This window comes from Bombus affinis, chromosome 8, assembly GCF_024516045.1.
Source record: "Bombus affinis isolate iyBomAffi1 chromosome 8, iyBomAffi1.2, whole genome shotgun sequence".
Lineage (NCBI taxonomy): Eukaryota > Metazoa > Arthropoda > Insecta > Hymenoptera > Apidae > Bombus > Bombus affinis.
Window position 1 is genome coordinate 9,643,808 of NC_066351.1, and position 22,854 is coordinate 9,666,661.

Consider the following 22,854-nt stretch of genomic DNA (forward strand, 5'->3'; position numbering starts at 1 on the left):
AAGAGTAACCGATTTTTTCGATAGTACACGGTTACACGAGGAAAAAGATATTCGTGCGTTGAACAGATTGGAAAATAACTTACAAATTTCGCGTCGGATAATTGGATTAGAAGAACTGGCCTTTCAAATGAACCATTGAAAGACGGTAATATCGTTGTTACGTTAGAAACACGCAACGACCATAAGGCCGGAAAATTCGCCATTATTTTCCGTAAGACCGGAAATCTTGCCGTTAGGAAATGTGCGGCCTCGAGGTCCACCGTTGCACCTAATATAACGTTACCCTCGTAATATCTCCCTGCACCTATTACATGTTACCCTCGTAATGATTCTTCGTCGTCCACTTCTGACAGCTTATCAATATCATTTACTCTCGCGTAAGGCCAACTCTGTATAAATATTTATTATCTTCGTGCAACAGACAGTACAATTTTTATACAATGGGCTATTTCCTATCACTCCTGTCAAGTATTCGCCGTACGTGTCATCCAGTCGGAATTTTCTACATTAACGTATAATAACGTATAATCTGTATTTGCGTGGGATGAAGATTTTATTCGAGAAAACAGCGTTTCGTACGCACCAACGTAATATTATCATGTTCTTAGGGGAGGAAAAATAAGAAAGGAAAGTGTCGCGTTTTCTTCACAAAGACACGAAATTAGTCGTCTGGTTAAGAATAGCAGCATGAAACTTACCGTCTCGTATCACGCCGCTTCCCAGCTGCCTCCATTTGCTGAAGGTAGTGCCGCCTTCATCCGGCGTAACCGATCCGGTTGTTCCGGAATCTGGTTGCGTCGTCACCATCTACGACAGAAAAAAGTATTCTCCGTAAGGACAGCCTTTAAAACGAAGCTTGGTCGCCGCGAGTTGCGCGACTCTCGCTGGATTATTATAGCCGGAGGTAGATGATGAACGTAATCGAAGCTCTACCGCTCCTAACAGCGATAACTGCGAGGAACATGGTCGATTTCTAAGAACTTAGGATGCTTTCTCTTCGTCGCGTGTCGCGATCTTCGTTACAAATATCGCTGGCTTGGTGGATTTTACGAGCGCGATGAGCGGTTCTGTACGTGATATGATTTTTCAATTGCAACGGTATGGCGATATGGATACTTACGAAGTCTGTCTGTGAATAGAGGATAATTTTACACGCCCATTCATAAGCATTAGGATATCTACGGTTCTCGTGCAGAACGTGATAATTAACCTGGATTTTCGGAGAAATGGAAGAGGTTATTTTCGTGTAAAATTATGAATCAAATCAAAAGCAGATAATACAGTAGTATAAGTTTGGAAAATCTGTTTACAGGAATTACAGTAAATTATTAATTATATGCTGGCTGCACGGTGCTGTCGTGTTGAGTCAAAAGCACGTATCTGCAACGTTCGCTCGAAGCAAACCAATGCTGCCAGATAGCGTAAAGTTGGTTTACACGTATGTGTATTAAATAACAAAGCCGTATGTGCGTTGAAAGCGAAAATATAGCGGTTTGTATTTCGAGCTTACGTGAAATCGATGCCTGGTTGTTGAATAGTAAAATACTGATTTTTTTCAAAACCATCGTTCGAACGGATATGTCTATTTGAATTAACGCGGCAGGATGTTTCAATGGAGAAAATTCGTAAAGCAAAGTAAAGCACAGTGGCTACGAATAGTATTCGCACACGATAGAATATTGATCACAGTATTCGCATATTAATCCTAGAAAAGTTAAGGGAAGGTGAAAAACTGTCCACAGAATTCGAAACGTTAATGAACTTCCGAAAATCTCAAACGTCTTAGGATTAATTAATTAGTTGTAATTGTAAGTGTATTTAATTTCGCGTCGTTTGACAATACGTACTTTCATACGACCCGTTTAATGCGAAAGTGATGTAAGTGAAGAAAGTTGATTACCGGATAATGAAGGGGCAAAGTAAAAATTTTGTGAAGCTTCGAGTTGGCGATCCTCGCTTATTCTGCTATCCCCTGAGAAACTAACGAAGATATATTTCCGCGACTTCTGCGCAAAACAGAATGAAGGTCGCGCCAGCAAATAGGCAAAAAATTGACTTACACCACTTTTGCATTAAACGGCTCACATATACATACAATATATTCGCAGGTATCCTTATTTTCCACGAACGCGTCTTTTAATCAACTTCTACGTTTCATTCCCGTTGTTTCAAACTTTGTACGCTATTTTTGTACACATCATACGTGTTCCTATCTCGTATACCTGAAAATATCAAACAATTCCAATGCGCCTCCGTATAAAGAAAAATACGTATCCAAAATAGAATCTGTAGATCGGCGAGAATATACATCGATCGATCACTTACAAATCAGCTCACGATTTCTTTTTATTCGTTGTTTATTAACGAAACCCAGTCTCGATTGGATAGCTCTTTCGCTCGATCGAAAATATCACACGCGGACGTACAAATAAAACGGCGACAGGCTGTTAGACGACTTCCTTACCAGCATGGATATATCCCGAAGCAGCGAAAGCGTAGCCAGTTGAAAAGTCAAACACTCTGGCGACCTATATTTACAGTAACTTTTCCTCTGCCATTATCACGGCAAATAGAAAACGCTTATAAAGTATAGTCTAACACTACTGTCAAACGAAGGTTTGAACGGGAGGTCAATATTTTTGTCGACCTAACGGTTATCTCGGGTTCGTGGACGTTCGTTTCTTTTTTAAGGTCGCACGATCCACGCGGAGATTGACTTCTTGACCCTCGATAACTCGGTGGTATTCGCTGCATCGCGGTTGAATAAAATTGAACATCACACAGACCGAGAGCCAATCTAATAATCGGAATGTAAATCGTCGTTTCTTTGGCATGTTATCAGCCATTTTCTTCCGCTCTTCGTTTCCATATCTCTGTGCTCTTCGATTCTCTATGCCAAATATTCAGGTAGCATGTCCGCTACGTCTCGTGTACAGCGCCAGCCATAAATCGAACCGCGTCAGACGGAAAGTACTTCCACTTGACTACGTGTTTATCCATCGTGTGTTTTTTATTTGTTTGTAAATATAAATACGCGTAACCATTCCATTGTTCACAGGAATTTTTTTAATAATTTTCGGTCATGTTTCTTTAATCGGAGAAACGAATTCTCGGATAAATGAGATCTAAAGGGGCTACCTCGTTTAAGAGATTGAAGAGAGCTGTCTCTTTCTGAAGATTAGTAACGATATACCGTTAACAAGGTAAAAGAACGTAACAAACGATAAATAAGAGCGAAACAACCGATAAATTGCACGAAACACAAAAAACAATTGCAGAAATACTGATTTGAAGAAGAATTGTAATTTGTTGCTAGAGAAAGATTGGGAAGACAGATTCGAAGACAGACAAAAAGAAAACGTTTGGCACATACGCGTGTAATAATATACGATGAATATTCTATATTTCTTTTCATACGAAACACAGACGTTACTTTAGTCTGTTGAAGAAATTACTTCGAGAAAAAGTCTACACCTTTTCTCTTGTATATCCGTGACCTGGAGACCGCTGTTACGAAGAGAATAGAATTTAGTGAAAGAGAAGAAAATTCGAAATAAGAAGAGATCAATATTATCGTGCCTTTGAATATAAATTTTGTTTTGCATAGAAACAAAAGAGCTATAAGTAGATTTCTATTGCTGTTTCTGGTAGCCTTCAGCTAGAGCTACAAGGTTAATTAACTTTTTGGTAATATCCTTTGCTATAAATATATAAACGTGCTCCCTATCACCCTTCTTCCTATTTTATTGTAACACTGTAAAAGTGAGGATCTAGATTAACATACTAATACTTATACTTATACTTATTTCAATATATTTTTCCATTACAAGTTCATCCACTCGTTCCTCTATCAGTCAACTTCAACACAGTCGTTGTATCACAATTCGACTATTCGTCGTTATTTTTCTTTCTTTCCTTTTGTCTGCGAGTAATTCATTTTTATAATCGAAGCCCTGTTGTACTATTACGAAAGCCTGTAACACGTGTTCCATGATCTTGAACAACGTGATTACAATGGATCGTACTGTACGCTGGTCTCTGATACATGCATACAAATTCACAGAGGCGGAACGCCAGCATGTTCTGTCCTTCGCCCTTCGATCCACGAACAGAATAGAACGCAGGCTCGGCTTTTGGGAGGATTCCAAAGAGGCCAAGAGGAACGCGCGCTATCGTAATCCGAGTGAGCGATGGAATCCCGGAATGCAAATTCAACGGGGAATATTAAACGGCCGATATTCTACAGTGGCCTTCTGGTAATGCACAGCCGACGCTCGGCTCGGCCATATGGCGTGCCACGAGCTTTTGTTAGGCGGCCGGAAAACGAAAATGCGGTCAAACCGTGACCGAATCGAAACGTGTATACATACTGCGTGCATATGTCGAATAACGCGGATTCGCGCGTTTCTCTACGCTACCGAAGTAGTACGAGTCGCTAAATGGCGCGGCCTTTCGCGCTGACGATTTCAATCGACGAAATTTTTATGCATCCCATTGTAACGCTTCCACTTTTTTGTCCTTTTTCGAGATTGCGTGGCCGTACAAAAGCACGTGTATGTATTGTTAACGAGAAAATTGTAGGATGAATGGACGTCACCGGAGATGGAAAATCGAACTACCTTTGAACGATTTGGCGGTACGAAGTGGATATAGGCGGACTTTTCTAAGAATAACAGACGTTGAAATGAATATTGTGCTTTCGGTCTTGTCGCCAGTTTTAAAATTAGTTTATCCAAAGATTAAGATTTGTGTGCTTTTATCGTCGAAACGGCAAGAGTATTTAAATTCACGGCTGATAATACAGAACGAAATTAACGAATAAAATCTTCTATTTACAGAGGCTAAAATCTTTTTTACAAGGTGATAGATGTGTCTCTCGATAAATGTAAATTGCAGTCTTAAATTAATATGTCAACGCGCAAATGATAAACCTTATAAAGTGAGAAATTCTCAAGTTATTCTCTTTTATTACTTTTTATCAGAACTAATCGCAAATTAAATATTTTCCCCTGCCGCTTCAAAATCACGTGCAAATATTTTCTTGGTTCCATACATTTTCCGGTTTCTATAATTAAAAGAAACAGGAAGATAAGGGAAGATTCTCGAAAATTGATTAAATTTCCATCGTATTTATTAGAAGAAGAAACATTGAAAAAATGTATTTGTATATTAAGCCGATAAGTATATCTGCCGATCTTTTGACATTTGCACAAGAACAGGCAAAATAGCGGGCAAGCGAATTGTGCGTGAAACGTAATTCATTAGTGTTGGATCCGTGACAAATTCAACGCAATCCTCGTGAATCTTTCGCGAAACAAGCCGTTGCTTCGTGAAACTCAATCTGGAAATCCACGGTTTTGATCAAACAAACCCGGATATCAGTTACTAACACAAAGCACCGCTTTTGTTGAGATTGCTACCATTCGTTCGACCAAAATTCCTTTATTCAATTTATTTGTTGCTCTCTCCCGGTACAACCAGACGAATCTAACAAGTGGAAACTATTAGAGAACCACTTATTCCGAAATTAAACGGCTTTATCTCCTTGCAAATACTTTAAACATAGCGTAACAACGTTACGATGAAACACGATTTACATATTCTTTTCGTAAATAGAGAATCAATTTACAAACGATAAAGATTAAACAGTAGATTTTTCTCTTCCCTTCTGTAAGCTATTTTGAACGATGTTTCATACAGCGGTGGCTAACATTTTCTGCGTTCTCCTGGATAGATAACAACAAAGTGTGGTCCATTAGTAGAATTAAAGAATCTCTTTGACTGCACGAAAGTAAAGTCTGTAGAAGGAATTAGGGTCAAAAAGTGAGAGACGTGCAGGGATTTGTAAGATATCTCCAATTGTCTATAAACCCATTGTAATACGAGATTTCTACGGTTGCGACCAATTAGGTCAATCAGAGGCAGCAATGGAGAATGCTTTAATCGAAGATTCTACGTAGAATCATAGAATGATGGAAATCGACGTACTTCGTTGTTATTGCCGTTCTGTTTGGTCACGTACATTTGAGAATTCATTTTTGCTTGGCTCAATAGTACGCACAGACATACAGATATTATCTTGAGACAATTAACGAATAATTAATTTTATTTATTATCTCGTATTATTTTTTCGGGCGCGTATCGTCCAAGTATTAATTCGTTTCAGATATAAATAAAAGCGTACAATAGAAATTCGTTTAAATTCGTTTAATTGAAATGTTCATCGTATTTTATATGAATTGTTCGAAACTGGAAAATCGATTCGAAAACATATAGGAAATTATTTTACTCGATAAATCAGTACACAAACAATCGACGTGAACAAAGAATAACGAATGTGTATTGTCTGCTTTCAGCAGGCGACTTTTGAATTTTATAATAGACAAACGAGATAGTTAAACAATTATCTGTTACATTTATACCATCGGTATTTTAGAAATTATTCGTGCACACCAGTTATATATAAACAGACGACTGCCCGAACTTCTACGTTATTAAATATACAATATTTATTTCATTCCTGATATTTTATTCATTCTCCAGACGCGAGATGTTTCAATTTATTCATCTAATCTGCTATTGACTTTATAAAGCTATTATTGCAGCACAATAACGTGGTATAAAATAGGATATCAGCATCGTATTTTTCCATCAGCCGTATATTCAGCATTATTAAAGCCATTTTTATACATGGTAATATGAGAAGCTAATTGAAGAATTTAGAAGAGTTTATAACAGTCATAAAAATGGATTAAATTTCTAATTAAGATTCTGACTAAAGTTCAAACTAATAAATTTTGCAAAAATTAGTCCTCTCGCGGGAATATACAATGATACGTTTTTATTCGCCAAACTACCATGCCAGGAGCAATAAAATTTAATTCCTACTTTTAATTCCAACATTTGCAATTAATTTCTGTGAAAAGTTACGCTGCTCTAGAACACACAACATAAATATACGCACAGAGACAACTTCATTATGCAAATAGCCATAACTTTTTGATACAAACGAACGATATTATAAAGCAAACGATACCCTGTATTGTTCGAAAGATTTCCAGAGGAACATTCGTTACTCGATATTGTCTGCATTATCTCCCTTCTGTAAATCGAATGTCAACTTTTCGTCCTATCATTCACCAACAGGTATAAAGATCCAACGCGAAACATTTTTCATCGCAAGGAGTTTTCCTCCCGGACCTTTTTTCCCCAAGTACCCAATCCAACCGTCTACCCAGCGAAACGAATCTCTGAGTTATTTATGCAGTAGCCTCTTTTCCTTTCCTCGCCTTTTATCGGCAGAGACAAAATCAAATAGAAATTTTCACCGGCTTAATGCCACTGTAGCAACGTCGCGAAAGTATAAAGGATTAATAATTTTTAAAAGTCTAAATCGACGATGAGAAGGTATATGTGGACTTCATTCGCATCTCTTCATCGATACGAGTCTATCGTTGTAGCTCGAGGATGTTCGATTCGTTCTATGTAAATTCCACCCTGTTCAACATATCGATTGTCAAAAACTTTCCAAACTTTCCAAACATTTGAATTTATTATCCCGCTTGAGAAAAGCCAAGACTCCTCGTTCGACTTGGTAGCGTGTTGTATCATACTTTTTACGCATCTTCAAATGTTCCGGTTGACATTTCTTTCGATTTTCCTAATATTCTTTGCTACTTTTTATTAGAAATCCGGTAGTATCGATGGACTTTATTGTATTTCTAGCAGGTAAATACCTAAGAAATTCAAGCTACGTGGAGTATCATCTCAGCTTGTTCGTAGAGTAACAAAATCTGACGCGACATGTAACAAATTTGATGTTAAGGAAGAACGTCCCCAAAGGCCGTGCTGGCCCTAGGAAATATAATCCAGCCGTCTCGATCTTGACACGATCTTGAAACAATGCCATTTAGTCCGTACTCGAGGCGTGCAGCCAGTATTACAGAGGAATATAATTCATCGTCAGTCGGTCCTAACTCACGTCAGATTGCGGTGATGCAAAGAAATAAGGCCATGTTGAAGCTCGGTCGTGTGTGTAGACGTTGTAAATCTGGCGGGAACGCTATGGATGAAATGCTAACTGTTTGCGTGAGAATGTGCGCCTGTCTGTTTTACGTTGTTTCTGGATCACCTCCAAAGATTTTCGTAAATTGCCACCATCAATATATTTTATTCGCTTGACAAAAAAGGCGCAATAAAACTGTCTCTTTTTATTACCGTTGCTACGAAGACGACGATTTTTTATCCCACCCATTTTATTAAATTTATTTATCAGCTTCTCGTGTCTGCTCGATTTAATTTAATGCGGAAGAAAAATTGTTGGAGTCGGAAGAAAGTGTCGAACGGTTCCTAAGATTTCAATTAGCACGCCGTACCATGCAAATGACAAAAATATATGAAATAGTTAAAATAGTGAAATACTCTGACAATACTCGTGACATTTAATACGCGAAACAAATTTTTTCCTCAGATTCCGCTTCTTTAATTGCATTCATACAGATGTGAATTTGTATAAGAATTATCGTATAGAAATGATAATACCAAATAGTATTAATTAAGATGGAGAATATAAATGATTACCTTTTTGACGAAGGATACCACGTGCGCAGGTATCATCATGAATGTAGTGGCGTAGCCTGTCTTCGATAGGCAGAAACGGAGGAAATACTCTTTCTTTTAGCTCCCTGTTGCGCCTTCTTTGGCGTTCTGGTTTCCGGCTCGGGTTACCGGCATAAAGTTGTTCTCGTGCTAGATATCCGCTGTGTTGTTCGGCCTCGTTTCACAATAAGTTGTCAATGTACCAAAAACAAGATTGCTCCAACCAAAATCGATAGAATGCCGAGCCACTTGGCTCACCCTTTTGCCAAAAAGGCATTCCCATGAACTTTGACTTGTTTTACACCGGGTATCATGGAAAATCTCCCTCGGGAAATGGAACTGCAAATGACCTGAAATAAATACGATATTTTATGTTAAACACAGTACCACACATATAGGCTTATTTCTATTGTAGTAACTAAGATCATATTAACAGAGAAATTTAATAACAGAATCGATCGACTGAAATCGACCGATTAATAAATTGATCATATTAAAAACTGTTAATTTCCGTTCATCAAACTTCTCGATGCGAAGAGACAGAAATGTTTCTCTGTTTTTAATCTGGCCTTAACCTATGCTTCAAATAACAGTGGATTAATCTGCGATGATACTTCTAGCATTTGAGAAGAAATTATGATACTTTTAATAGTAATTGGAATCCTATCTTTAGATAGTAAAGGTTGAAATTGTTTGAAATACGTGTAACGTTCGAGAAATAATCGGATTAATATGGTATTATTTAATTTAATATTGTTTCATTACTATAGTAGATACTTTAATGAAAACTTCACGACTAGATATATTGATAGCGCTGTATTTTATGTAACTTTACACTGTACACTATTTTATGTTTAACATTCATTGAAAACCCATTTTACTGATATCTATGTCGGAAATAATTTGGATACTGCTTGAATATTTATAATTAATGATTTTATTACTATTTTGCGATGACTGGAATTAATATCGTAGATAGAGAAATTTTTAAATATCGTTTTAAATCAACGATATCTTTATAATCTACGAAAAAATATTATCCTCTTCCGAGTCTAATGAACATAGTAAATCCGTTACTGAAATCAGTGTAGCAATTACATAGCTCGTAATATCCTTAATCTTATCAGAGCAAATATACTTGGCTAAGTATATCTATATTTGTACAATAATTTGTTACATTTCAATCATCGTGTGTAAACAGAAAAAACATCGATATTCACATACCTATCGTTGTATTAATCGCTACGACTTATTGTAGTGATCGTAATAAGTACGTCCGATAAAATGTTAACTTTAATCAAAATAACGTCATTATTTTTATCGCGTGATTAAGTAAACAACAACGTCGTCAGTATATTTATCAACATAATAATATCACGAAATTTAAAATGTTGCTACTTAGAGAAAGTCATGTGCAGAACTAACACAAAGTCACTTTACCCTCTACCATCAAGTAAACATACGAAACTATTTCACTTTAAGTTCAAACATTAATTAAGTCTATGATAAGCACTCCCTATCCGCGTCGAAAGTGACTGTTTAATAATTTACGTTGATACTGTACTGTCATCCGAGATACTTCATTCGTGCATAGTGACATAATCACCGATGTGTCCTGAAACGACAATATTTTAACTCACTTAAGTGCTTTTAATACGCGGAATACAGTTTCTAAAATATTACAGTAGTTTCCGGTATAGCTGCTGTTATTCAAAGAAGTCCACTTAGATCAACATTTTACAGAGAATTATTCTAAAAAAAAAAAAAAAAAAAAAAAAAAAATTGGGTCTACTTAGAATTTCGACATTTTTTCCTACCCAGTTAATTATTATTAAAGTGTACGAACGCGTTATTTTTTAATTGGTAGAGCTACCTCTGTACCAGAAATCTAAATTAATTATTTAAATTGCTGCACAAGTTAATTCCGAGTTCAGTAAAATAAAGTTTATTTCTTAGTTATAAAATTATATGTCAGATTTTATGACGAAACGTTACGTTCATTCCAAAAGTTCATCTATTCGCGTTACGCAACAATACCTAATCGCTTTCGGCCGCAGTTAAATAGCTTAGAATTAGGATTACCTAATTCTAATTATACAATCGATCGTCTATAAATTCAGCTGCGTTCTCCAGCTTCGAATGCAACGAACAGAATTCATAAAACACGGGATAATCGCAATCTGTGTATTCTCTCAATAGGTACGTGACACAGAACGATTTCGTGTAAAGTGAAATTCGTATTTATTTTTTACTATCGATATCAGAGCAGTGAGATATCAGACACGCATAATCGCTGTACCATGAACGATTGAATGTTTAAAACAAAGATATATAACATACTTCGCATTCGCTTGGCGCGTTTGATGAAAATCTATATTTTTTAACGACACTGAGAAAGACAAAAGGTACGATTATCTCTACAAAGTAACCAAATATAAGTGACTTAATACCGAAACATCAAAAAGAAGGAAAGGGTAGTATTATATCTGAAATTGGTATAAGGCTGCAAGAGCACAGAGAACGAATTTGATGTACATTTAGACGAGTTGAAGATATTGGAAACCGGAGCAAAGAATGGAAGATCGAAATTCAGTAGCTTTCGTAGCTTTCTTTGCGATAAACGGACGTTAAGCTGGCTTTGGAATACGTTTATTGGTACTTTCGCCATTGTCAGACCAATCGTTTCGACATTTCTGGTATTACAGTAATTTAAATACCACTGGTGATTTATAATTTATAATATATATTTAATGTAACTCATTATGTGCGTGTAAGATTATTATCATTATTTAATTTAACCATTATTATATATACAACCATTTATTGATATGCGGTTAATTTATAATTACAGTATTATGAAACCATAGGTATAAATTGTACAGCAGATATTTTTAATTTTTCTTTTTTTTTTTTTTTTTGAACATTGAAAACAATTAATTACTTGATAGATCTTAAACTTAATAGATCTATAACGTTATAAACATCTAAAAATATATTGTATTTTTATCGTTTGAATCCTTTATATCGTTTGCGAGGTAAGTATGACGAATAGGTACTTTATAAAAGTAGAGCCGGAAAGGATCACTTTGTACGGAAGGAAAGCTTTCGATATCTTCAAGTTATATTTCTATTCAGGAGGAATAGAAATATAACACGCGCTACGTGTTTAGCAAAGATTACAGAGTTATCGTGTGTTGTAAATTGTAGGAATCTGAGTGAAGAATCAATGTGGAACTGAAACGATTCAATTACACTTTGAGGAATGACCATTCAGGTATATTTAATCAATTCTGTAAAGTATCAGATTACATTGCGATGAAATGAGAGGATCGTGTTTTACGAGTACATAAAAGTGCTCTAAAGAGCGGAAAAATAAAACAATTTCTATCAACAATCGCAGCAATCGCGTTTTTAGAACGCTAAATCGTAAAATATTTTTACCACTAAGTTTCTTACGTGTTTAAATGGAAAAACATTTCTAAAATATAATAATACAGCGATAGATAAATTATTGATAATAACAATAAACATAATAATGAAATTAAGAAATATTAAATAATAACGAAGTAAGTGAAGATCGAAGAAAATTATCTATAATTTTATACAATAATCATTTTTATAGAAATATATTTATATACATGATCGATACGTTTTTTGTTTCTCCATGATCTATACAAAAGTATTACGATACTCGTATCATAATGAAAATTCTTAGAATATCTCCAAGTGTAGATCGTCGATTTTGTCAATACTAATACTGACAATAAACATAATAGTGAAATTAAGAAATATTAAATAATAACGAAGTAAATGAAGATCGAAGAAAATTATCTATAATTTTATACAATAATCATTTTTATAGAAATATATTTATATACATGATCGATACGTTTTTTGTTTCTCCATGATCTATACAAAAGCATTACGATACTCGGATCATAATGGAAATTCTTAGAAATTCTTAGATTTTGTCAATACTGATACTGACATATACATTAAATTATACATCATTCGATATCTTGCCTAATGAAATCCTTTTGTTTCCTACCGTGTCACAGTTATAGGTTGTCCGATTTGCGTGCAACGTTTTATATATGATTATACGTATATAGTAAATATTTAATAATAATTTGAACAGTCAAAAACAGTTTGTCATTTACGTGACATAATTGCACGTGGTCGTAATTCAATGGCCAGAGAAGCTGTACGTTTTCCTCCATCAACATCATTGTTCGGCCCTATCGATCTCGATAATTAATTTTGAGCGGCGTCCAGCTTCTTCCTTCAGAACATGGAGAAAACGAATTCCACGGAGCACGCAGCGTAAATAAGGAATTGCTAAGGAGTTGGAGCTCCTTCGTTGGGATCATTACGAGATAAACTAATATGTGCCGGACCATTATGAGCGTCATGCTTGAAATTCCACACCGCCTCCGTTTCCACCTTTATCCGGCTTCTTTCTCCCTTAGGAAGACGTCGAATCCTATCTACGCCTTTTATCCTGTTCGCTCCACTTCCTTAGTCCCATAAAACATTTAGCACAGAATTTTACGCAATCTTGTTCTTACCTTCGGTTAATTTGAAAGCCGGAGTACGAGTTTCGTTAATCTCGGACTTGTAACGAGAACAAAAATTGAATAACAATATTGTAAATGGGTAGCGATACTTAATTGAAAACGAAAATGGCATTAACGCAATGAACGTTGTATTTTAGTTAGTTATGATCTTACTTCGTTAATTTCGTTCGTTCCGCTCACATTCTCGCGATTAATTGCTATCTATTCGTTCCTGTGTTAATACTTAAATTTAATAGCTTCTGCGTCACGTTTAAAGCTCCGACATCGTTATTTTCAGAGCGCGATGTTTCCTTGTATTTGTTATTTCAAAAATATACCAACAGCCTTAAATTCATTAAAACTGTATCAAACTTTTCTCCACTATTATTCTCTTTCCATTGAAAATCAACGTACGGTTCGAATATTCGTGAAAGCCGGTTTTTTTTAATCACGACGAAATGGCCAGAATTTTTCGACCTCCAGCATCTCCCTAAATTTTTACGCAAATTTCGCAGCATCCAAGTTTTATTTCGCCCTGATATCGATTCGTAGCCACACCGTCTAAGGTATCCCGTCTACCATCGAAATTTTTATCGATACTCCGGAAAGTTTCGTCGGCGAGAGAGCAACCACGTCGAGAAGAAAATTCCACCAACCCTCGTCTCGTCTCGCTTGCGGACCGAGCTATGTCCGTCGATGAATCCGTCGAATATTCTGACGAACGTATGGGTTTACATTGGGCTGGAGGCTGAATAAATTACCAAGAGTATATCAGACAGGCAGTGCAGATGTTACAAAAGACGAGGTCGTAGGAAACTACGAAAATCCGAATAGAGGCTTACTTCTATACCCTCTCAGGCATAAAATCAACTCGGTGAGAGTATTCAGTATGTCGATTACGTTCCCGAAACGACACTCGAGCGTGAGAGTGTGCTCGATCCTCTCTAATATCTCCAGCTTTAATATTTTTGTTCTGACTCGAACAAAGAGTTTCGAAGATTACGTTTACGGTTACGGTTTTGGGTGTTCCAGCTGATGCGTTTGAAGGGTCAGATCTCTCGGTTTTAAGCCACGGAATGCTTTGTCGTTGAGAGTAATTTAATTAAAAATCTTCTTAGTTAAATTAAGTTAGAAATGTAGCAAAAATTAAGTAAACGTGCAAGTATATTGTAACAATTTATAGTTACGTTTCGTTAAATTTATTGGACGCTATTGTCTTCTCCTTCTAAATAATCCTTAATAATCTAATAATAGATAACGCAGATTTGATCAAGTTAGTTTCAAGTGTTAGTCTCAGAATACAATTTTTTGACGACAGATGCTTTAAACTGATAACAGTTTACTGCCATCGCAACTACTTCATTCGGGAGACAGAATAGTGCCATAACCGTCAATGTATCCTCAAGAGGCAATATTTTGTCCTAGTTAAATGCTTTTAGCACGACATATAATTTCTTGATTATTGAGCAAGCAAATTTACTCGACTTATTATTACCGAAGAAAATTTTCTTTTTCAAATTACGATACGATATTGTTTGTACGGTACTTTCGCAAATTTCGAACTTTCATAGTGATTATAAAAATGAAAGGAGAGCCATATCTGAAAAAAAAATGTTTTCCACGAACTTTAACAATTTACAATCCGAACATTTTTATGCGATATTTTGTTACAGTCGTGCAACAACTCCACTACATTTTACATAGCGAAACTTTGTAAAACCAAATATTTTGTTCCGAAAGGAAATACGTTATAAAGTTTGCAAATTTATTACATGTACGTATAATTATCTTTATGAATTTAAAAAATAAAGAACGTGTCCGCGCAAATACATAAAAATTAAATACAGATTTAACCGACGATTTTGATACGATTTGCTCGAACATAACTTATCATTTTCACTGAGTTATTTCCACACTGATAACCAATATCGTATATTTTCATATGTATTTTTATATCTATCTGCCGTGTAAATGTAAAATCTAGAACCAGACATACGCAACAACTTCCTTTTTTTTATCACTATTTTTTTCGATGCAAAAAGATACAAAACAAAATTGTTACCGGCGTTGCACTGGTATCGATCTAATACAAACAGTTAATTTTTATACTGATACAATTCTTCCATCGGATGGTACAACCTGTTGTATACAGCTTCGCTTTTTTTATCAGAAAAAAAAAGGAATACAAGACAAGATATTTTCATTAAGGTAAATTTTGATATCGACACAACTATTGCATCCAACAGTACAAATTGTGTTTCGTTTAACAATGGTCGTGTCTCTTTAAACCATAAAAAAAAATCGGTCTCTCGATCTCGATAAAAAGAAAAAATTTCCTTCCTCTACGCTTTTGTGACACGGGCTTCCCCGCCCCTTGGATCAATGTCTTTCTATCGCGGAGGTGAATCTACTTATCTCGGGGTTATCACGGTATAGAAGTAGAACCTTATAACCAAGTCTCCGACACAGAAAATCATCAAAGATCGTGTTATTAATGGCGAAGCGCCATAAAATGAAGTTGCATGGAGGAACAACGGCGTTCAATATCGATAATGTAATAACATAAATGGAATTCGAACCGTAGCTAAACGAATCCGATCGCGATATTTAAATCAATTTCTTTTCAAATGGAAATCCGAACCCTTTTGTTCGAATGGAAAAAAACCTGCTGACTTTTACGATAATCGTACGACCTACACGGATATTTAAAACGAGATATGAAATTGTTTCATCAGATATATTTAATAACAGTGTCGTATACAATAGAAAATTTCTCAATGATCTTTCGATAAAACGAATTTTCAAAAATATTCCAAATAATATTGTCCGCATACTATTGCGTCGTACAATATGCCGATAATATTTCTGTTTAAATGGAATTAATGTTTCCTATTTATGTAGTAATCCGTGAGAATTTCCGACAATAAATTTTTCGCTTTATTCGCTTTATTTGTTTCAAAAAAAGTAGGGGCAACATATGGTTAACGTATTGTTAGCACTCAATGCATTAAATAATTCTAGAGATATTTATTTTATATGAAAAACAACATATACTCTCTACCTATATACGTATTTTGTTAATAATTTAATTATAATACTGTACATTAAATTGTACTCGGTTAAATTTTGAGCTACGCTCTTTGCTTCCCTCTTCAACAATAACATTAACTATAACAAATAATGTAGGAAGAGAAATTTAATGAAAATAATCAGAAGAAAGGGAAAAACGTGATAGGAACTTAACTGTTGAATTCTGCTAAAACCGATAAGAAAAAAAGAAGAAAAAAGAGGTCAGAGGTCGAGGACACAGGTATAAAGTAACAAGACGGATTTTTTAATCCTTTTAACGTGAAAGAAGAAGGCTTATAACTGTTCTCAATTGATGTTTCTTGAGACCAATCGTGATAAATTGCAGTTGGAAGATCGACGTACCGTGGATCGAGCTCTAGCTTGTACACAGGGATTACATTGCTCACAAAGAGAAGACAAATCTTTTTCATTTTCTTCTTACCAAAGGCTGTTAAAGTATCCTAGCCCGACCATAGTAATCGTAAAAGTAATTCTATCCTGCATCGTACTATTCAAACTTGAAAATTGTTTTCGTTGATTTAAAAGATAATAATTGTATCAATAAAATCGCATTGCGCGCGTTGGAATTTTGAACCAACATATTTGTTAATCCTTCTTTTATGCTCGAATCTCTATAATTCAATATTGTGTATTTGGATTAATTGAATTTTTTCATATTGAGATTCGCCAGATCCTATTTTATTTATTTCTATATAAATTGATCACTGTAACGTTACTAACGCAAATACGATTCATTCGTACTTATTAATTTTCTTCGTTTATAAGCATAATACCAATACGATAGTAAGAAGTATTAGAAATCAGGGACTGTCTTACTTGATATGGAAATAAAGATCCTACTGATTCCCAATATCGATAGTTTCACCGTGATCGTTTTCAATTCTCCAAAATATCTGTTTCCCCGCTTCAGTCTGATTTCGGTGAAGGAAAAAGGGTCACTTTAGATTTTACTGCTCAAGGGGGTATTTTTCAAGAAGAAGAAAATCGATCGCAAACACTTGGCCGATATCTCTCGCCAGACATTCAACAATGCTTTCCCGTCGTCTTGATGCTTTGAAACTATGTAGTTGGCGGCTACCCAAGTACCGACTGTTACTACTTGTTGCGGATGTCCGACGCGCTACTACTTACTACACTAAGGATCGCCCTTGTTTTATCGATGTTTTCGCCTTCGTCTATGGGACAAATGGGACGCCCCGCGGCTTTCGACATTACCCTGCCCCTAATGTCATCTTCTTTTTGCCAAGGAAAGTACAAAGCAGGTTCTTCTAGCTCAGAAATATCCGATAATCGGCGTGTTCGAACTTCCGCTACCTAAATACAGTAATATCGGAACGATATCGATAACGTCCCCCGTTGTATCATATTTCACCTCAATTTTCTTTCTTGGAAGAAATGGATTTCTCTACGATAACGCGTCGATTTATCTGGATGCTAATTCCCGTGGGATACGCTCATAAACCTTATGAAATAGAATTATGAATAATATAAAACTTGTCGTTCTAAGCTAGTTTATAGGAACTATTATATTATGCAGTGAATACTATAGAAGCATAAATCCACGGAGAAGATATATAGAAGCTACAATCTCGTATAATAGAGGTGAGAGATACTATAAATGAAATGTCACGAAAGTCGTGCTTTATTTCCTAGGAAGCTCGCTAAAGACGCAATTCTTTTTGTTTTATTCGACTTTCTTCGCGTTATCGTGATTGTTACAAAATAGATATCCAACGTTTAAATCTCAAATGATCGTCATAACCGAGCAAGTTTAACCATTTGACTACAAACGAGTGTGATCATGCTCTTAACACATTCGCAGGGAATCACGCCATTTTGCGGTCATGCTTGCTTAAATAGAGGTACGGACGACACATTCTCATTTGTTTCATCGTTTGTTCGTTAATATTTCCACGGCACATTAACGTTATAAAGATACTTACAATTAGAGGAAGACTTAGTCCGAAATTACTGTTTCGTTTATTTTTAGCATTTACGTAGCGAGTTTAGTGATATTGCAATGTGTAAAATAAAGATGATAAGTGAAGATAAGAAACCGATGATATTTTAAATTATATGTACCAGGTGTGTAAATATGAAACCGGAATTTTTGTATAGAAAATGCACGTTTATTGTATGAAAATGATTAAAAATATTTTATTCGAAGTATTGCCCATCGCTAGCTATACATTTTTCCCACCTGTCTGGCAATTGGTGCATGCCACGCCAAAAAAACTGTCGCTATTTTGAGGCAAACCAGTCATCGAGGCATTTTCGTACATTTTCGTAAGAAGTGAAGTGCTGGTCAGAAAGTGCGTGTCCCATCGATGCAAATAAATAGTAATCGGACGGAGCCAAGTCTGGTGAGTAAGCCGCGTGCGAAAGTATTTCCCAACTGAACGCTTCAATCGTTTCCTTGGCCGGTTTTGCTGTATACGACGGTGCATTATAATGAAGCAAAATTACTTTGTGTTGCCTTTTTTGATATTCTGGTCGTTTTTCACGCAAAGCTTGATTCAAATCGATCATTTGTTGTCGGTAGCGCTCGGTATTAACGGTTTCGCCAGGTTTTAACAGCTCATAATAGATCACACATAATAGATCATTCTTCGTTCCTCTTCGTCAAAATTGCCACTTCTGAATTTTTTAAACCACTCAAAGCACTGTGATTTACCAAGAGCATGCTCACCGTAAGCTTCGACAAGCATTCGATGCGATTCTGCAACAGTTTTCTTCAAATGATAACAGAAAATCAATGCTGTCTGCAAATCGTAGTTTCCAGGCACAAAATTCGACATGTTCAACGCTATTACAAATTATGCTGTTGTATGAAACTTGTATTGTTCTGAGTCGAAAATGCTTGTGAGATGTCAACAAAGACTTTTGGCATCAATGACGCAGTTTAGTGATAACTACATTATCAGCTAGGGCCATTTATAGGCAAATTCCGGTTTCATATTTACAGACCTGATATAGTATATATCGAAAACAATATTGAAGCAATATCCAACGAATTCGCAGATTATCTAAAGATATACGCGTGTAATTCTGTGATGTAGATATTCTATCAAGATAATATTATACTTAACAGTTATCGAGTAGATTTAGAAGCAGGAATTAGAAGTAGGGATATAGAAGTTAGCCTCGCTCGAAAATAAGTAGAAGAATATTAATAATTTCCGACGATACTGGAAATATTAAATTATTATACTATAAACGAAGAAACGTATAATTTATAAATACTATAGGTAATAATTAATCGTAGAATTTATAAAACAGCGTTGGTCGGTTAATATGTTATAGAATAATTCATTTCCATAGATAAATATGTTCTATCTTTGACTACGATCATCGAAATTTTCAAAGCTAACGACAAGTAGATTCTTTATACGTAACGAATGTAAAGAATTGTAAAGAAAACAGAAAGAAATGTAAAGAATTATTGTGGCTTGAAATTTAATCTGAAAATGAACTTTATGACTGTTGTATGACAAATGTAAAAGCAGCTAGGAATAACAAATAAACTATAAATAAACTACTAATAAATAATAATGAAGCCGCTCGTTAAAATCTCTTGGAAGCTCTGGATGCTTCGCGAAATTCATCTGCATGCGATAATTTCGTCTCCGCGCTAAGGAGACACGTCTGATAGTGAGACGAGTAGTGGAAAATATAACAGAGGGTGTAAACCCTGCAATCAACTAACAAAGCATAAGCACGTATAAGGGAAAAGTTATAAACTTTCTCGCAAAACTTAGTTTAATCTGGTGAACTCGAATCTTTTAACACGCTACAGGCCCTGATTTCTACAATCGTGACCATGTTCGTGCGCGATGCCAGAACGCAATTAATTATCAAAGATAATGCAAGCAAAAGTTTAATAAAGCATGTCAAAGTTTTTATCTCCATAGCTGTCCCTCGTATTCGTGAACAACAGAAGCTTTGCTTCCTACTGTACATTTGCGCAGCTGTTAATTAATTTCTGTCACTCTCCTTAAATCTCCAGTTTTGAATATCCGAATATCTGTCAAATATCTGTTTGGAATTCAAAATTGGATGAGAGCGCGAATGAGAAACCTATGTAAGTCAATCTTACTTTGTAGTTAGCAGACAAAAATTAATAAATATATATATATTTGTTTGGCATTTTCTCTTCAACTTTATTACGATAAAATTAAATGAAATAGACGTTTGCATATCTTTAATTATTCATTATTTGCTTGTCACAGTGTTACAGTGTTTTGCCCTTATAAAGTATACCATTATCATCATATCATAGCATCATATCCCTTCACGAAAATTGTTAATTCCTAGATATCAGATTAAAGTAGGAAATTACAATTAATCATAAATTTTCTCTCTTACAAGCAAACAAAACTTGACAGTTATTAGATGTAGAAAGTCAACAATACAATAGCAAGTGATTGCCTCGTTATCGGTTTATGATCGACACGCAATCGTCCTCTTATCGACGTAACATTCAGAAATTTGTTATCGCGATTGAAGTGATAGTATTCATAAGTAAGCACATTTATTTGGATATGTTTCATGTACCGTGCCACTAAATAGATGTTAGTTTCAATTAAAGGTAAGTGTATGGAACAGAGTTAAATCATCAATATCCTCATCAATCACGAACTGTTATAAAATCTTTATCATCGTATGTAATTAATAGAATTCTAGGAAAAAGTCTAACTAAATATGAAACTAAATATTGGAACGGAATAATAGAAGGCATTAGACGCTTCTCGTCTAATCCTCATGAAAATTCAATTGAACGGAACCAGGGGGACGCTCGCGAATGCTTGGAGAATGAAACGCGGAACGCATATACATGATGTTAAAGAAAGGACCTAAGAGTGCGAAAGCTCATAGCACTCGCTCAGAGGAATACAAAATTTTTAATCGATATGCAAGATTCGTACAAAAAGCATTTGAGATAATCGAACGCTTATCATCGATAACTGTTACGTTTCCATTATACGTGTTATATAAAACACTTGTGAATTTCATTAGCACTCTAATGAGACGTGACTGTCAATTAAAATTAAAATTAAAATTTGAAAGCAATCTGAAAATATGTCCAGAAGTTATTTTCAACGCAAAATTGGAATGCAGTATATTTACTACAAACGTAAATTTAGTAAAGAATTGCCATACAGAATGGAGCATGTAATAATTGTTAAATATTCCACAGAATGTGGAGATTCACTGATCTATAAATAGTTGTCTATTTAAGTACTTTTATGGTTTCTATGAAATATATATTTCTATCAAATATCTAGTAATTTTTATATATATATATATTTTCAGATTCGTTTACAAATTCAATTACATACATTATAGAGGGACAGAGCAGCAGCTTCTTCCTGGCTTCAACATCAATTAAATTAATATACCGATATTAATCAAATATTTAATGTAATTAAATTATACCCGGAAACAACCGTCTGTAAATCCACCTGCTCTTTCTCTCGATTTAAAAATCCAAACTCTTTATACATCGCAAAGTTACTTCATTATAGACTATGACATCCAATTACGCGTTGTTTGGCTTTTCGAGAATCGGTAAAACGCGAATAATTGTAAAACGCTAGTAAATATTAACAAAAATCCGGTCAACTGTATCGGGTGAACGCGCTTAAAAGTCTGGTTTCCTGCCACCTTACTTGTAATATTGAAAACGGCAAAATAAAATAAATGTAGAACATTCCAGCGGATATTCGAGCAACGGAATAGCGCGCGTACAAACATACACACACACGTATACAGCCTGTTCCTCCGGAAATATTCAGTGGAAAGGATTCGTTCTACTAACCTGGCAGGCTGCTCCAGTTAAACGGAGGGAAATGGATCCGCGATATATACGGTTTAATCAATATGTCGGGATTACGAGTCGTGGAACGCCTGACCGAAGAAAGACCACTTGGCGTGGCCGAGGAAAGGGTTGTCGAAGAAACGAACTCGGCCGGCCAGCGTGCCAAGGAAATTGCTTTTGTCAAGATTACCCTCGAGTCATTTAATCTCTGCTTCGAACGCGAGTTAACCCGGTGACATAAATGGCTTCTCATAAGGGGAAACGATCGCTTTACGGTCTTTTAAAAATTCTCAGCTCCGCCGCGGTCAATGAAAGATAACGTCAGAGCTTTCCGGCTAGACGAACGTGTACGAACTTTATCCTCCGTCGTGAAGCGCGTTGAATTTTAAATTCTAAAGAACAGCCTTTTAGCTGCGAGACGGTAATTTGTTAGTCGGAAACAAATTTTAGAATTTTTCGATTTCTCCGACAGAGAAACCGCCTTGGGACTGGATTTTCGTAACATCGTGCGCTGTTTGCTCGTAGAATTACGTGACACGTGAAAATATCGATCGTGCAAATTCTGGAAAAACGTATGCAGAGGAACTGCGAACTTACGTAGCGGAAGGCGAGTCACGTGCACCACCTCCCAAAGGTATCCGAGCACGTGCTTATTTTTAATAAGCTGTATTATGGAATTATAATTCCATATTCTTTATGATCATCATAGATAATCATACGATATCGCGTTAAATTGATGGAAGCAGATTAAAATAATTTTAAAAAATATGCAATAGCAAAACTGACGCTTGT

The 22,854-nt window shown here is 35.6% G+C and overlaps 2 protein-coding genes across 10 annotated transcripts in view; one reads left to right on the plus strand and one right to left on the minus strand.

Annotated features, from left to right (window-relative positions):
* LOC126919669 (uncharacterized) overlaps positions 1 to 12,448 on the plus strand; it is a 228,657-nt gene extending 216,209 nt beyond the window's left edge. Inside the window, exon 3 of the mRNA XM_050729153.1 lies at positions 12,415 to 12,448. Coding sequence (XP_050585110.1) covers positions 12,415 to 12,448 — 34 coding nt within the window. The remainder of the gene's footprint in view (positions 1 to 12,414) is intronic.
* Positions 1 to 22,854, minus strand: part of LOC126919547 (regulating synaptic membrane exocytosis protein 1) — a 151,740-nt gene that overhangs the window by 88,691 nt on the left and 40,195 nt on the right. For all 9 annotated transcript variants that reach the window (XR_007711691.1, XR_007711692.1, XM_050728913.1 and 6 more), the window contains 2 exons: positions 8,581 to 8,948; positions 699 to 807 (listed from right to left, as the gene is read on the minus strand). Coding sequence is in view for 7 of the 9 variants with exons in the window: in XM_050728913.1 (XP_050584870.1) it covers positions 699 to 807; positions 8,581 to 8,619 (148 nt within the window). In the remaining 2 variants the exon portion in view is untranslated. The remainder of the gene's footprint in view (positions 1 to 698; positions 808 to 8,580; positions 8,949 to 22,854) is intronic.